This window comes from Poeciliopsis prolifica, unplaced genomic scaffold (genome assembly GCF_027474105.1).
Source record: "Poeciliopsis prolifica strain line A6 unplaced genomic scaffold, Auburn_PproV2 SCAFFOLD008, whole genome shotgun sequence".
Taxonomy (NCBI): Eukaryota; Metazoa; Chordata; class Actinopteri; order Cyprinodontiformes; family Poeciliidae; genus Poeciliopsis; species Poeciliopsis prolifica.
The window spans coordinates 12,068,650-12,084,119 of record NW_026562383.1 but is presented as its reverse complement, the minus strand read 5'-3'; the positions used below and the strand labels follow the sequence as shown (position 1 = coordinate 12,084,119).

General features: G+C 39.7%; 1 protein-coding gene across 1 annotated transcript in view; it reads left to right on the top strand.

The window, feature by feature from the left end:
* clcn2a (chloride channel, voltage-sensitive 2a) overlaps window positions 1–15,470 on the top strand; it is a 41,302-nt gene that overhangs the window by 23,598 nt on the left and 2,234 nt on the right. Inside the window, exons 3-21 of the mRNA XM_055033829.1 lie at window positions 658–789; window positions 1,521–1,649; window positions 1,998–2,131; window positions 2,312–2,392; window positions 3,779–3,802; window positions 4,243–4,321; window positions 7,252–7,377; window positions 7,568–7,652; window positions 7,975–8,076; window positions 8,367–8,451; window positions 9,089–9,244; window positions 9,492–9,561; window positions 9,645–9,749; window positions 10,102–10,315; window positions 10,459–10,592; window positions 11,593–11,837; window positions 12,205–12,316; window positions 12,782–12,828; window positions 14,735–14,803. Of these exons, the coding sequence (XP_054889804.1) occupies window positions 658–789; window positions 1,521–1,649; window positions 1,998–2,131; window positions 2,312–2,392; window positions 3,779–3,802; window positions 4,243–4,321; window positions 7,252–7,377; window positions 7,568–7,652; window positions 7,975–8,076; window positions 8,367–8,451; window positions 9,089–9,244; window positions 9,492–9,561; window positions 9,645–9,749; window positions 10,102–10,315; window positions 10,459–10,592; window positions 11,593–11,837; window positions 12,205–12,316; window positions 12,782–12,828; window positions 14,735–14,803 (2,129 nt within the window). The remainder of the gene's footprint in view (window positions 1–657; window positions 790–1,520; window positions 1,650–1,997; window positions 2,132–2,311; window positions 2,393–3,778; window positions 3,803–4,242; window positions 4,322–7,251; window positions 7,378–7,567; window positions 7,653–7,974; window positions 8,077–8,366; window positions 8,452–9,088; window positions 9,245–9,491; window positions 9,562–9,644; window positions 9,750–10,101; window positions 10,316–10,458; window positions 10,593–11,592; window positions 11,838–12,204; window positions 12,317–12,781; window positions 12,829–14,734; window positions 14,804–15,470) is intronic.

The window sequence follows — 15,470 nt, the reverse complement described above, 5'->3', positions numbered from 1 at the left end:
GGTTTCACAGCCTTCTGGGAATTTATTAGCTTGGTTTGTTTTCTTCTTTTTTTTCTTTTTTTTTTTTTTACAACACCTATAAACAGCGGGTATAAAAAGGTATTAAATATGGCAACATTTTTCTGAGTTTAAACACTTCTATTCACTTTAAATTCACTCCAGTTTTTAAAAGCAGCCTCAATAATTCACACCTACAATCAGTTTAAAAGCGGCAAACTTTAAAATGAGCAGATATTATTAAAACAGGTGATACTGATGAACACAGAGTGGCAGTAAAGCTTTTAGCTTTAGCTTTACTTTAGATTTTAGCAGGTTTTTTGTGTTTCTTTGCCTTTTTGAACATCCCTTTTATCAATAGTTCACTTATTGACAATTTTTTCTTTATTTGTTTTAATGTGTAGAGTGATTTGGTTGTTATTAACATTTGCTGCAAATGTCGTGTGAGTAAAATTATTAGAAATAATTAAAATGAAAAAAATGATGGCTTGTCCAGTACTTTTTTTACCTTTGTAAAAGAGCAGCTCTGTGTTCGCCTATTTCATTTACATACCAGGGACTCCTTGTTTCCTGAATATTGTCCAGTAGCAAACTCTGCTCAGGTAATTTGGTCAGTGACTTATTTTTAAATTTCCTCTCTTTCTTGTTTGGCGTCATCAGTGTGTGCATCTCGCTGCCAGAAGTTCCTGATCTCACGGGTGGGAGAGGATTGGATCTTCCTCATTTTGCTGGGGCTGCTCATGGCTCTGGTCAGCTGGGTCATGGACTACGCCATCGCCTTTTGCCAAGAAGGTAGGAAAGAGACACAGTGCCAGAAGAGGAAATGAGTTTGATGTCTAAATGATGCGCTGATCTCCTAGAGGCTGCCATTATGGATTAAGCATTCGATCTGAAGATGTCAGAATCTGAAGATATTATGAGGACATAATAAATTTTGTCTGTCTGTCCCAAAATCAGTTTTGCTTCTTGTTGACTTGTTACTATTGAGATTGAATGTGACATTTCTCAGACATTTTTAAAACGTGTTTACTTCAGTTTTGCCGTTGACTTATTTACAAGCTTTTTCGGTTTGTTAAAACTGGTCTTAAATAGCCACATGTGTCACTCCTTTCGGTCTCCAGTAATGTTTGCATCAAGACTGTTTTCAAAAAATAAATGGTAGTGAAGAGCAGTAAAATTATCATAAAACTGAACTTTTAAAGGCTTACTTCATAAAAAGGTAAACAATTTTATTCTTAACTTTAAACTCTGAATGACATGCAAATTAGATTAACATAAAGTTATTTTTAGACCTTTAATGACTGTATGTTTTATTTAGTTTCAGCCTAATCTGGCTTTTTCTTCCCTGGGTGTGTGTGCATGTTTGTGTCTGTGTGTGTTTTTTTTTTTTTTGTGAAGAAAACATCAAATTCATGAAGTTAATAGAGATAGAGAGAAAAGTAAAACTGAGAAACAGAGATGCCGGTTGCCTTGTTTTCTGCTGTTTCATAACAAGATGACGTGACTTATGTGTGTCTGTGCAGCACAGAAATGGATGCATGGTGGCCTGGACAGTAACATGCTTCTGCAGTACATTGCCTGGGTCTCCTACCCGGTGGTGCTCATCACTTTCTCTGCAGGATTCACTCAGATACTCGCGCCTCAGGCTGTTGGTAAGACAGATACCATTTATGCACAAACATGTATTCATCTCTCTAATTCACAGTTGTTTTTTTTCTGTGTTTGACTAATGTAATTGGCTCTGAAGTGCACAGTGAGGGCTCCAAGGACATGTCCTGCGAGTCACTACAGGCAGGACAGTCATAAAATGAACCGCTGATGAGATGTGCATACACAAAACTGTATGAATATCAATCAGCTCTCCTCCCTCCCATTCCTGTGCTCTTCATTTCTTCATCTTATTCCTCCTCTCTGTAATTGCTTTCTTTCAATTCATCTTTTCTCTGCACTCCATCATCCCACCTGGCATTTCTTTCTCTCTTTCTCTCTTCCCACCTCAGGTTCAGGCATTCCTGAGATGAAAACAATACTAAGAGGAGTTGTTCTCAAGGAGTATCTGACTTTTAAGACCTTTGTGGCTAAAGTCATCGGTCTGACCTGCGCTCTGGGAAGCGGGATGCCTCTGGGGAAAGAGGTAGAGGACCCTTTTCTTCGTCACTCCACATAGCAGCATGTCAATCTGAGTACGGTTTGTTTGTCTAAAGGGGTTTTAATGGTTTTCCCGCAGGAGGTAAAAGCATCATTCCACTCTCACAGTTGTATTGCTTTCATTAGTGTCTTGTTTGGTGACATTTGTCTTCACCCTCCCTCACAGGGACCCTTCGTTCACGTGGCCAGTCTATGTGCTGCTCTCCTCAGCAAACTCATGGCGGCGGTTTTCGGAGGGATTTACATGGTGAGCACAATAGACATTTTACACTGTAAATTAAGAAAAAAACACAAAAACCTCATTCAGTTTCTCAGTGAGGATAATAATGTTTACCTAGTTTTTTGCACATTTTTTTAAAAGTGGAACCAGATGAACAGAAATTTTAGTCAAGTCAACTTACTTATTTAGCATAGTGCCATAACTGACCAGAGTTTTACATGGTAAAAGTTCAACAACTGAACAATAAAAACTATCAAATTAGTCAATGCATGCAGCAAAACAAACATCCAGATGTCCTGGTTAGGTAAAGACTTATTGAAAAGAAATGTGTTTTAATTTGGATCGACTCTTAATTCTAAAGGAACACTTCGCCTCAGAAACAAGCTTCATATGATTAATTGAATGAAAATATTTGTTGACAGAAGTATCATGCTGTGGGGCTACCTTTTTTTTCAGGTGGATGAAGTCAAACAAAATGTTATTCTTTGTCATTTTAAAAAATTATTTTTCTCCTTTCAGAGGTGATTTTTTTTTTTTTTTCAGATGAACCATAGAGCACATAATTCAATTTACAAAAGCATGCCATTTCAGGAGGATTTATGGAGATTATTTACATGACTTTGCAGAAAATTCTGTTAAATTAATGGTTATTAGATCAGGTAAAGAGCATCCTGAAGTCAAATTTGAATTGATGCATGTTTTTTTTGTTGTTTTTTTTTTTTTGGAAAGTCTCACAGCAGATGGTATTATTTTAGGCATGAAATAATCCAAACTGAAACTCTTTGTCAAAGGAAGAGAAATGGTCAGTATCCAAGAAACTGATTGTAATTGATCAATAAAACTTCAAATTTGGGATTTCATATCATAGACACAGAGTCCTTCAGCTAGCATAGAAAACCAGGATAACTTAGATTTTTCTCAGCAGATAAAGAAAAACAAACCTGCAGGTCAGATTTCTTTTTAACAAAAAATAAATAAATAAATAAATGTTTTATTTATGACAGAAGAAAAGAAACAGAAACTATTATTCTCTGTAAAAGTATGTGACGCTTCTTTGACCTTCTGCCATTCCCCAGGACACACTCTCACCTCCATGCACATGAAAGCTCAACCGGGACCTCAGTCTTTTTTCTGCACTGGATCCTGGGCTGGCATTCTCCTCGCTGCACACAGTCTTGACAATATGGAGGAAGATACACAGCTGAGATGTCCAAAGGGAAAAAAAAAAGAAAAGAAAAACAGACAGCGCAGTTATAAAAGATTCAGATTGTTACAGCTACATGGACAGTATTCCACATAAGTCAGGGAAACGTTGATTGAACAATAAGTCTGCGGAAGTACATTCACTCCTTGTTTGATTTGGTGGATAAGAAAAGTCACATCTGCACCTTTGTTTTGTTCGTACTGCTGAAGGAAGAGCCCTTTGAGGGAAGCAAGGTATGAACGCACAAGTCAAACAGTTTCCCCGTTTCCGATTCCGTCAACATTGATAGTCCATGTTGTCCGTTTCAGAAACTGGGGCAAATTGATGTCTTCCCATTCGTTTTTTGCTGTGTGTGATTCTGTCCAGTGATCAGTCGCAGAGAGGCATCATCAATATGTGTCGCCTTTACTTTGATCCAAACATCTCAAAATGTCATTTTTAAAACTCAATTCTGTGTTTTCAATGGACCTCCTACACTTCTATAAACAACGCAAAATGAGCAGATTTCAGAAGTTTGACACTTGATACTTTTGAATGTTTTGTGTTAAATTTCACAGTGTTTTGTGGCATTTGCATGCATGCATGCACTGACTTGGATCTGGAAGTTTGAATGTCTTGAATGCCTTGCTCTGTTCGTTTTTGTATATGTGCATATCTTACTTTCTTCAATCAGAATGAGCTGAGGAACACGGAGATGCTGTCGGCTGCCTGTGCTGTGGGTGTTGGCTGCTGTTTTGCTGCACCCATTGGAGGTAAGACTCAGCTGCTGTGGCCTCTGACTGAACTTGACCCAGGAATGGTAAATTGCAAAAGCTAACTGGATGAAGAGAATGTTTTTTGGCCTTTTAGTTGTAGGAGTTGTAAGCTAGGCCAGCATATTGCTGTAATTCTTTCAGTCAGTGCAGAATCCTGTATCTCCACAACTATCAGCCTGACTGCCATGCAAGCTGACATGTATATTTATGTTTCCCATTGTTCCTTGTGGGACATTCCATGTCAACTCAACCAGGAGTTCCATCTGTCCATCTATTCATACGTCCATCCATTTTCCTCCACTCGTCCGAGGTTTGGTCTTGGTGGCAACAGGCTAAGCAGGGTGTTCCTGACGTCCTTCCCTCCCGAGAGGCTTTCCAGCTCCTCCCGGCGTTCCAAGCTCCGGTGACACATGTAATCACTCCGGCGATGACTGACTCTGCCCTGCAAGCTATCAGTCTTCCCAGAAAATCTGCAAAGAAAATCTATTATTTACATACTGAGCCCACTCAGCGCTCCTCCTGGATATCTGAGTGTAGAATGCCAGGTGTTTAGTCACTCTACGAGGCTTTTCATCTCATTTTATGGGTTGCATTGAAAAAAGCTCAATATGACAGACAGAATGGTTCTGTTTGGACCTTCAGCTAAGACTATTCCAACAGTGAACTGCAATACCTGCAGACCTTTTAGACTCAACACCAGCCCAGAGATCCCAGGGCACCTCAACCCTCTGGCTTGCTGATGCTCTCCTCTCTACACTGAAGAGTGCACTTAGATTTGCAGGTGCTTACTTATAAAGCCCAGTTCAGAAAGGAGACAAAAGAACTGCAAACAAATGGGAGTCAGCAAGCAATGTATGCCTATAAAACTTAGTTAGTTAGTTAGTTAGTTAGTTAGTTAGTTAGTTAGTTAGTTAGTTAGTTAGTTAGTTAGTTAGTTAGTTAGTTAGTTAGTTACCATTTAAGGAAAAGAAGTATGTTTTACATTATTTATTATATCATATTCTATTATTCTATTATAGAGATACAGACAGACATGCTTGAAGTTGAACTTGTAGATGTTACTGCAGTACACAGCTGTTTCAAAATAGTTTCTTTATTTTTGTGTTTCTGTGTGTGGGGGTGTGTGTGTGTGCGTGTGTGTGTGTGTGTGGGGGTGTGTGTGCGCGTGTGTGTGTGTGGAGGGAGGGGGGGGGGTGTTGGTGTGCGTGCGTGTGTGTGTGGACTATCGTCTTACCAGTGTGTCCCTGTGTTTTCTGTCCTGTGTGGACACATCCACACAATAACTGCAGGGATAAACTTCAATATCCCTGCAAAGTGTGAACTGGACTGACTGGGTGCAGATAATTCACATCTGCTTTTCCAACTGTAGAATTTTGAAACGATCAAATTTTACACAGAAGGTCTTGATTTCCTAGTTCTGACGGGTTGAAAATTGTTGATTCTTAGTCGACTTCGTCCACATTAAAGCCTAAATGGCTCTAAACATCACAGCAACATAAATGTCAGTTTATAGATGTATTATCTAGGTTATTTGTTATGTTTTTTTTCTTTTGATGGACCTTGAACTTTCTTCTTACTTCTAGGTCAAAATGCACACTTCGCCCACTGTTTGATTCATGTCAAAACTTTCTAAACTTGAAAAATCTGGTGGAGAAAATGTTAAAGTGATGAATCATGTTTGGTTTCAAGCAGCTGCTCTTCTTTCGACGGCTTGTTTTCAGAAACAGATGGACTCGCCCACTCAGGGAAATGTTTGAACTTTGATTTTTTTTCAAAGCAATGAAAGAAGTTCAGGAGCTGTCCTCTGACATCATTTATAAAACTGATTTTAAGTGTTGGAAATTACTGGATATGGTCTGTTTTTATTTATTTAAATTAATACGATGCTTTTTTATCTTGAAACATGTGAAACTGCACAATCAATTGAAATAACACTCTCTTTGAAGCATTTTTCTTTACCACAAAGCTGAATTATTTTAATCAAAAGCTCTTGATGACTGTTTTGTTTGAGCTGATGTTTCTAGAAAGACAGACGGGGCTCGTTGGGTTTTTTTGGGACATGATTGACGTGTTGTCTCATTCATTTACAGATCTGAAATAAACTCATAGTGACATCTGAACAGTTTGTACCACATAGCTACTGAGAGATTTACAGCATTTATCTAATAATAACCAGTTAGAATTTAAATAACCTGAAATTGGTTGTTTACTGTTTGGAAATTGATTAGATAGACAAATGTTTTGTTGCATTGGGATGAATGAACAGCTAAGGAATAAGGAAATTTAAATACTTGCACCACATGAAAGTGGTGCAAACTGTCTGGATTCATAAGGGTGATTTATCAAGCTGTAGAAATAGAGTCTTGCGAAAGTATTTATAACACTTGTGCCTTCTCACTTTTAATTGCTTTTTTTAATCCACTGATTGTAGTCAGTAGATTAAAAACTGAACAAGAATGTTTTATCAGTTTTTAGACTACTGCCCTTTTTCTGAAATTGTTGGTGTCTGCAACACCTCTGTAGTATCAATGTCATTGGTATTTTGCAAAAAAACTAATAATTTGAGTGAAAAATAAAATAATCAAGATGATGATTTGAGAAGAGATTGGTAAAGTGAAGTTTTAAAAATTGTACACAATTGTACACTTTGTAGAACCAAATTATGCAACAGTTCAGTTCAAATGCTTGTCATACTGTTCCTAATTTTATTATTATTTTTTTAAGTCTTATTTTACTCTGACTTCCAAACTGTTCACTACCTTGTGTTTTTTTTATCACATAAAACCCCAATAGAAAAATTAATGGTTTGTAGTTTTAACATGGCAAAATGTAATATCTGCAGGAGTTTGAATATGTTTGCAAGGCCCTTTAGTCATTTCTCTGAGCTAAAATGTGCGATTCTCTCAGTGTATCTTTGTGCGTTGCAGGTGTGCTGTTCAGTATCGAAGTCACGTCAACGTTTTTTGCCGTCAGGAACTACTGGAGGGGCTTCTTTGCTGCCACCTTCAGTGCTTTCGTATTCAGATTGCTGACAGTCTCGAACCAGGAGGAAGGTACGAGAGACTAAGTATTACTTTGTTCACAAATATCTGAATGCGCCGTGGAGCAGATCTGTTGCACAAACAATGGCTTTAATTTTCATTTTGTCATTCAGTCCTCTTAATACAAAAGTCAAGCTGACAGATTGTCATTCATGGCAGCACGCCATCTGCAATAGAGTGAGAACAATCTTCTTTTCCCCAGAGACCATCACTGCTCTCTTTAAGACACGCTTCCGTCTGGATTTCCCTTTCGACCTTCAGGAGCTTCCCGCGTTCGCCATCCTTGGGTGGGTGTGTTTCTCGGGAGTGACTCTGCATTAAACAGTATTCAGTCTTTGAATTGTATCGAGCTTTGTCCTCCCACAGAAGCCATTTTGCTGCTTAGAATTTGAAGGCTGATTCTTAGATAAGGATTGTGGCATAAATGAAACTTTGAAAATAATAGACCTGGATCAGCCTGTACCACATTAGTTGAAAGCTAAAATATTCCTAAAATCAGAAAATTGGAACAATGTCCTTCTGTGAGAGAGCGTCCAACAATAATTGACTTAACTGAGGTCTGAGGTTGTTTTCGGCTTTAGGAAACCAGTCATATCTTTCTATTTGCAGGATTGCTTGTGGGTTTGGGGGAGCTCTGTTTGTGTACTTGAATCGACACATTGTGGAGTGCATGAGGAAGCAAAAGACCATTAACAAGTTTCTGCTGAGGAAGTGAGTATTGGATGTATCTGGTCCTGTTTTCTTTACTTTATGAGCACCAATTAGGCAGAATATGCTGCAACTGTAAGCCCCCAAATAAAATCCACTTATGTTTACCATCCTCCTCCTCACACTGTATGTCACAGTGATAGCGTTGTTCTGGAGAAAAGTAGGTGTGTGAATTAGGCTAGTTCGACACGTGTCATCGCCAGAAGTTATACATAGAGTGGTGAATCAACTGCTTACCCACGGCGTGAAGAGCACCCCCATTAATGACCCCACAGTCCGTCTCTTCCTGTCAGGCGGCTGGTGTACCCCGCCCTCGTCACCCTGCTGGTGTCCACGCTCACGTTTCCTCCTGGCTTCGGGCAGTTCATGGCTGGACAGGTGAGAAAATGTGTTTACACCATTCTGACAGGAGGAGAGCGCGTCTTGTTTGCTGTGAGATAATTGATGGACATTTTAAATGAAGTGAGAGTTGGTGTCAAGCTGAGTTCCCTCGCTTAATAAGTTGTTTAGCAGCTGATATGTTTGCCCAGATGGTAGATGTTTCAAAAATATTTTTGTTGACACGTAGACTTTTCCTGAGCTCTTGATGTGATATTGGGTCTGAAAGGTATTTTTGTTCAGTAAAACCAACATGTAAAACTTATTTTCTCACACTTGCAATCACATATAGTGCGTAAAAAGACAAGTAACCCTTTTTTTCCCTCAGTAATGTTAACTTTTTCTGTCTTAGGTCAGTTAGGATGAATAAAATATTGGTATTTAAGAATTAGATATTTTTCAGATGTTTGCACACATTTTCTCAGTGTTTGGTAACATCTGGAACTTGAACCCCAGGAATAGCTTGTTGGCATCTTAACTGATTTATTGTGTTCATCCCAGGATGTCACACAAAGAAGCGGTGTGTTCAGTTATTAAGAAATAAACCAAAACATTTCTGCAGGCGCCACATGTATGTTACAGTGAGGGTTTGTTTCTGTCACTCTCTGAACTGACGGTCAGTTTTCCTGTTTGTCAGTTGACGCAGCACGAGTCTCTGGTCGCTCTGTTCGACAACCGCACCTGGTGTCGCCAGGGTGTAGCTGAGGAGTTTGACTACATCAGCCACCATCATGCCTGGAAACACCCTCAGGTCAACGTCTTCATTACACTCATCCTCTTCATCGTCATGAAGGTGAGCACTGACTACTTTTACCTGCTTCCATCATTTAAATTTGGGCCTTCAACATGAATCCCTCTGTAGATTCATGTAACCGAACAGGCTTATTTTCATGAAGTCACAAAGTTTGCATCGCATGATATTTGTCTTTTTCTATAACTACTGACTATATCTGGTCACAAGGTATTCACCGCAAACTATGACCTAAAACTCTGCACTGAATAATTTCGTTTTTTCACTCAAACGTTTCTCTGTATTTCAGTTCTGGATGTCTGCCGTTGCCACCACCATGCCAGTCCCATGTGGAGCCTTCATGCCCGTCTTTCTTATCGGTGAATGAACAGTCAACATCTTTCCTTTTTTCCAGGGAGCTCTTAAGGATGAACTGCATTTTGTGTGTATTGTTGACTGACAGGTGCAGCATTTGGCAGATTAGTTGGTGAAATCATGGCAACCATGTTCCCTGATGGCATCCACGGAGATGTGTATCCTATAGTTCCCGGTGGTTATGCTGTTGTTGGTGAGTTGCTATGAATCAGCTTTTATACTGCTCCTAGCTCCTTTTATTTGGGATTTCAAACTCATTCTATGGAGCGTAGGTGACTTTATTTGCTGTAGCCGTGAACCTTCAGCACATTTTTATCACTTTGCAGGCAGCAAATGCTGCATAGCAAAACATTAAAACAAGATTAGTGCAATGATTGCCGTTGGAATCCCCCCGCAAAATAGTAAAATTTTGAATGACAAAATCAACTCATAAAAATAGCTTTAAATGAGAAGTGTTCAAAGTAAGAATAATAAAAGCCTTTTTTTCATGAAACTGAAGATTTAAGAAGGGAAATCTTTATCTGATTTTCCTTTTCTCTGTGCAGGGGCTGCAGCGCTCTCTGGTGCGGTCACTCACACTGTCTCCACAGCGGTCATTGTGTTTGAGCTGACCGGTCAGATCTCCCATATCTTGCCTGTGATGATCGCAGTGATTCTGGCCAACGCCGTGGCACAAGCGCTTCAACCGTCTCTTTACGACTCCATCATTCGCATCAAGAAGCTCCCATATCTGCCAGAGCTGGGGATGGGACATCACGAGTGAGTTTGGTCTTTCTTTTTTTTTTTTTTTTTTTTTGCTCTCATCTAAAGTGATTATGAGTCCTCATTTGTTTTGACTTCATTTCTATTTTTGACCTCTCTCTTTCCATTACCAAACTAGTAACTTCTCTTCCATCATTTAGGAAGTATAACATCCGCGTGGAGGACATCATGGTCCGAGACGTGCGCTTCATCACCTTGAATTCTTCATACAGAGACTTGCAGGAGATGCTGCTGACTGGGCATCTAAAAACCCTCGCCCTGGTTGAATGTAGAGGTTTGTTTTCATTGGGTTTTTTCTGTTTTTTTTTTTTTTCTTGTTTGGAACAGTGGGAGGCTCAGCCAGAGTCAGAGTCTTTAAATTTTGTTAGAACATTTGTATCATTCTCAGGTTAAGAGGGAAATTTCTGTTATGAATGTGGAAAGCATTGGAGGTATTTTCCTTTCTGATTATCTTATTTATTATTAGTTGTTATAAATATACCGTAAGCATTTTGAACTCAGATTTTCTCATTTGTTTGTTTTTAACTTCCTCACTTATTCATGTCATTTCTTCTTTCCTTTCCTCCTCCAGAACTATTTTTTTCTTCTTCCCATTCATTAACTATAAATTTATAAATTGTAAATTTATAATATTGTAAATTCATTGTATGTTTTGTTTATTCTCCAAATGCTGCTGAAAATAAATTTTGAGGCTCTTTTCCCTCTTTTTCCACAGCTTTTTCTAGTTCTTATCAATGCACCCTGTGTTTTTCCAATATCCTTTTACATTAGAGCATTCTAGAAGTGGTCTGTTCTCTGTCAGACTTGCAATTGTCTTAAATGACGGTAGACATCATTTTAAATCGCTTAATTTATTTGTAAATAGATGCTTTGAAAAGCTTGTTACAAAGCTGTGTCAAGTCCAGCAAGGATGACAGTTCCTCCTGTTTGCCAAAGCTGATAAAGCAAAGTGAGCTTCCTGCTGCTGCAGCAACCACAGACAACTTTCTGTCCTCTAGCTTGACCTGAACCTAATTCCCTTTTAACATTTGCTGCACCGTTGAGTGGCCGCTTGGTGCTGACAATAATTAGCTCGGTGTGTGGTCTCCGTCTCACTCACTCCTTCTGTCCCTGCAAAAGAAATATCTGTAATGCCCGGTAATAGGAACTAGATTCTTGTATAACTGGCACAAAAACAGAGGAAGAATTGCATTTTATAAGCCAAAACAGAAGGATTTCACTTTTTCCTGGTGATTTAATGCATGACGGACTGAGCTGGTCTTCATCTCCCTCAGACTCCATGATCCTGCTGGGCTCCATAGAGCGGCTGCAGCTCCAGTCCCTCCTGTCTCTTCAGCTGAGCCGCCAGCGGAGGCTCGAGTACCTCCGTCAGCTGGCCCAGGACAATGGCGCTCACGATCCCCTGGCCAGTCTGACCTCTGACAGCACCCCCAGCTCCCCTTGCGCCCACGTTCACCTCAACACTCCCACCAACACCAGTGCTCGCCAAGGTGTCCGCTTCCTGGTGAGCACCCAGCAGGTGTGAGGCGTCCGGGGGCGCCGGGGCAGGGTTGGGATGAACTCAGGCTTGGGGTGGGAAGCAGCAGTAGACTGGAAGTAGATCAGAGCATGAGTGAAGCACAGAGCAGTAGGTAAAGGCACAGCTGCAGCTTTTGGATTTTGTCTTTATTTATTGTTTTATGGTGGCAACCGTTTTGAAAAATATCCAAATGTGAAATATTATAACCTTTCTATTAACATCTCTCTTTTGTGTCTCTGTTGTCTGTGCCTTTACCCGTGCTGTGCTGTTTGTTTCGATGCATGTGCTTGGCCGATCTGTGTGCGTTTGTGTATTTGTGTGCATGTGTCTGTGTCCGGTCTTTCCTGTTAATGTGTTGTCCATGCAGATCTCCACAGAGGAGTCTTCCTCCTTCAGCCCGGTGGCTTCCAATGCTCAGCTTCCTCTAAAATCCGCCTTGAAAACAGTGTCGGCCATCAGCGACGCAGAGACGCCAAACAGTAAGTGACTTAAACAAGGACGTACAGACAAGAGACAAGAACTGGAACGTGTAATTTTATGCCTGGCAAAAGTGTTGACACTTTTTAGGTGTTTAACAGTTTGTCATATTATACGCACAAATGTTTGTTATGTTTGTTGCATTTATGTGTAATCTTAGCTGTAAAATGGAGCAAAAAGTGATTGTTAAAAGTTTTGACTCGGGTAAATGCATGCATGCTTTTCAGAATTTTGCTGATAAGAAAAACTTGAAAACCTTGAATCCGTTGCCTTCCTCTTCAATGTTATGTGCTGCTTTGTGCTATTCTGTCTCATATCTCAAACATACTTTTCAGTTTGTAGTTCCAATGTGAGAAAATATGAAGACATTTAAGGGCTATGAACATTTTTCAAGGCACTGTTTAACATTTTTAAGTATCAAAAGAAGATTTAATCAAATCTGTTCTTTTTTTTTTTTCCCCCATCAGGCTCACAGACCCTCTCCTGTGCAGATCCAGACAACGAGCTGCTGGAGGTGAGAAAAACCGAGTTTACTTAGGTGTGAGCTTCCTGTGGAAGGACGCGTGTGACATGTGCTGTGTGGGAGGATGCGCTCTCTCTGAGTCCATGGCTTGTTGCTGTCCTGTTGCTGTCGGATAGGACTCACCCAAAGGCACCAGAGCTTTGCACTGTGATGTCACTCAGTTCTCGTTGTGCACAGCTCCGTCCTCAGTTGGTGACTGCACAGCGCTCTCACTGCCAGTCTTCCAATATCCCAGATTTCACTTCACTTTAGTCAGAGTTCGGCCAGAGGTGGAGCCACGCGTCGGGGCAACTATCGGTCTGTCTTTGACTTCTTCAGCTTCCCACATAATTCAGCATAAGCAGCTTGGAAAAACCCTATAAGTTAATTTGACAACATTTACTCGGCAGGGTAAAAAGAATGCTCTCTACATTGTTCTAAGAGAAACAGACCCAAAGCATCACAAAGACATGAGATGCTTTTCAATATGTGCAGCCTTTGTTTGACGCCATACCTTGTGAGCTTGTTGCAGGAAAACTCAAGTCATAGATCAGTCTGACCAAAGCATACAGTTTCAGTTGAATTCCCTGTTGCACTAAAAGTATTATTATCTCCACATGGTTTTGTGGTGGTAGATATTTTTTTCTTGGGTTGCTTCAGCATTCAACTGATTACCATGTAGATTACATCTAAAACCTTTTCTGACACCAACTTCTCTTTGCTTTGACTTTCTAACAGTAAGGGTTTTTTTTGTTAACCTCGCTCACCATCCTCCTTGGATCCTTATCCACCTGAGTGGACAATAGCCAAGAAAAATGGGCTTCATGTTCATAAATTTATTCCGGGGACACTGACAGTCACAAAGTAATTGCTAGAAGTTTATACGAACTCTGATCAACCTATATAACTAAAGTCAAAATGGCAAAATTACTTCCATGACATTAATTTTAGATGAACTGTTGGAGTTGACAATAATTGTGCAACCAATAATGCTTTGAAAAAAACTTATTTCTTAATATGGGATTTCTTTTCCCCGTCTGACTAAGATCTACTGAAATAAAGGTTGGAAACTGAAATTGAGAGGAAGCCACTACGGCAGCAGTGAGGTGTTTATTTTGTGAAGGTAGTGCGTCAGTAAATTAATCTTTAATAATTTTAAACTGTCACTACCAAAAGAATATTTTTATTCAATTTTTACCATCAGAAACATTTAGATTTTCATTTCATTTATTATGAATATCATTATTAATTTGTTATAATAATATATAATAGCGAGATCATGCATAATAGCACTATGATTATTTTCTGGTTACTATTTGGTTCAAAATAAAATAACCTCATCACGTAATGTAGGACGGTCACAACTGCAGTACCATAATATGTTGAGTTTCCTAAATTGAACACTAAAACAAAGAGACAAAATGAGACATACTTTTAAATTTTATGAGCTTGATTATAAATTGAACTGAGTTTTTCCAAAAAAAGGCTTCCTTTTCAGTTTGTAGTTGCAATGTGAGTGACTCAAACGTGTGGATTTAGTTTCATTCTCCTCTTTGGCCTTTCTTTGTAATGGGAGTTCATTCTTCTGAAATAAGTAAATATAGTTAACACAGTTTCTTCTACAACAGATGTTCATACAGGATTAAAAACAAAATGTAGAATGAACAGAACCTTTATCCTGGCTGTACATAAAACATTTAAGAGCTGCAATGAAATTGGGTGTCTCGTAAAGACCGCGTCCCCTCGTCTCCATCTGTGGTGCAGTAATTACAGCCTTTCAGTACAACTGTGCTTACATCACAGAGACTTCTTCCCTGCAGAAGTCTGGCTGCCATGTTCACAGGGTTAGAAACTGTCCGCTTCATGTGAACCTTGTGTTAATCTTGTGCTGTGATGCCTTCTCTCCCCCGGCTGGAAGAGTCCGGCCGGGCCGGCGTCTCCTGACAAAACAAAGCCCAAGCCCAAAGGAGTGAGGATCTCCATGGCGGTAAGACTGTCTGCCGCCTAGAGACTGTTGCTAAGTAACTGTTGCCTTGCAACGTGCGCATAGTAAGTGCTGGAGCAAAAATATTTGTGGTGCTCAAACCAAAAGCATCAGAGTGGCTTTTTGCAGAGAGACAGAGAGAGAGAGAGAGTGTGAGATTGGTCAAGATGCTCGTGCTTTCAGATGTTTTCACTCTGAACTTGTTCAGTGTGACTGTGCATTTTTTGACATATTTCTTCTCTTGCATTAATACAACTAGAATGGTTTTCACACCCCTTGATCTTTTCATTTTACAACCACAAACACAGCGCGTTTTCTTTGGGATTTTAAACTTGTACAACGCAGTGTGTGCAAATAAATGTCTGAAAGAAACCTCTCTTACAAAGATCAAATGCAATGCAACAAAGTGCATTTCAAAGTTGACTGAAAGGTAAAAAAGTGTTCCTTTGTTCGCCTTGCCTTGTCCCCACTAATGCAGGTGACATCATCGTGTCATGTGAATTTTTTTTTTTTTTTCTGTAGAAGCAGGGAGATTTACCAAAGTTGATGAGACAATGGATGGAAGTAAACCTTGAAGAACACTTGTTACAGGCTGCAAAGAACTTGAGACTCTCTTACAGCAGGATAACAATCCTAGAACCTTCAGCCAGAGCCACAATTAATTAGTTTG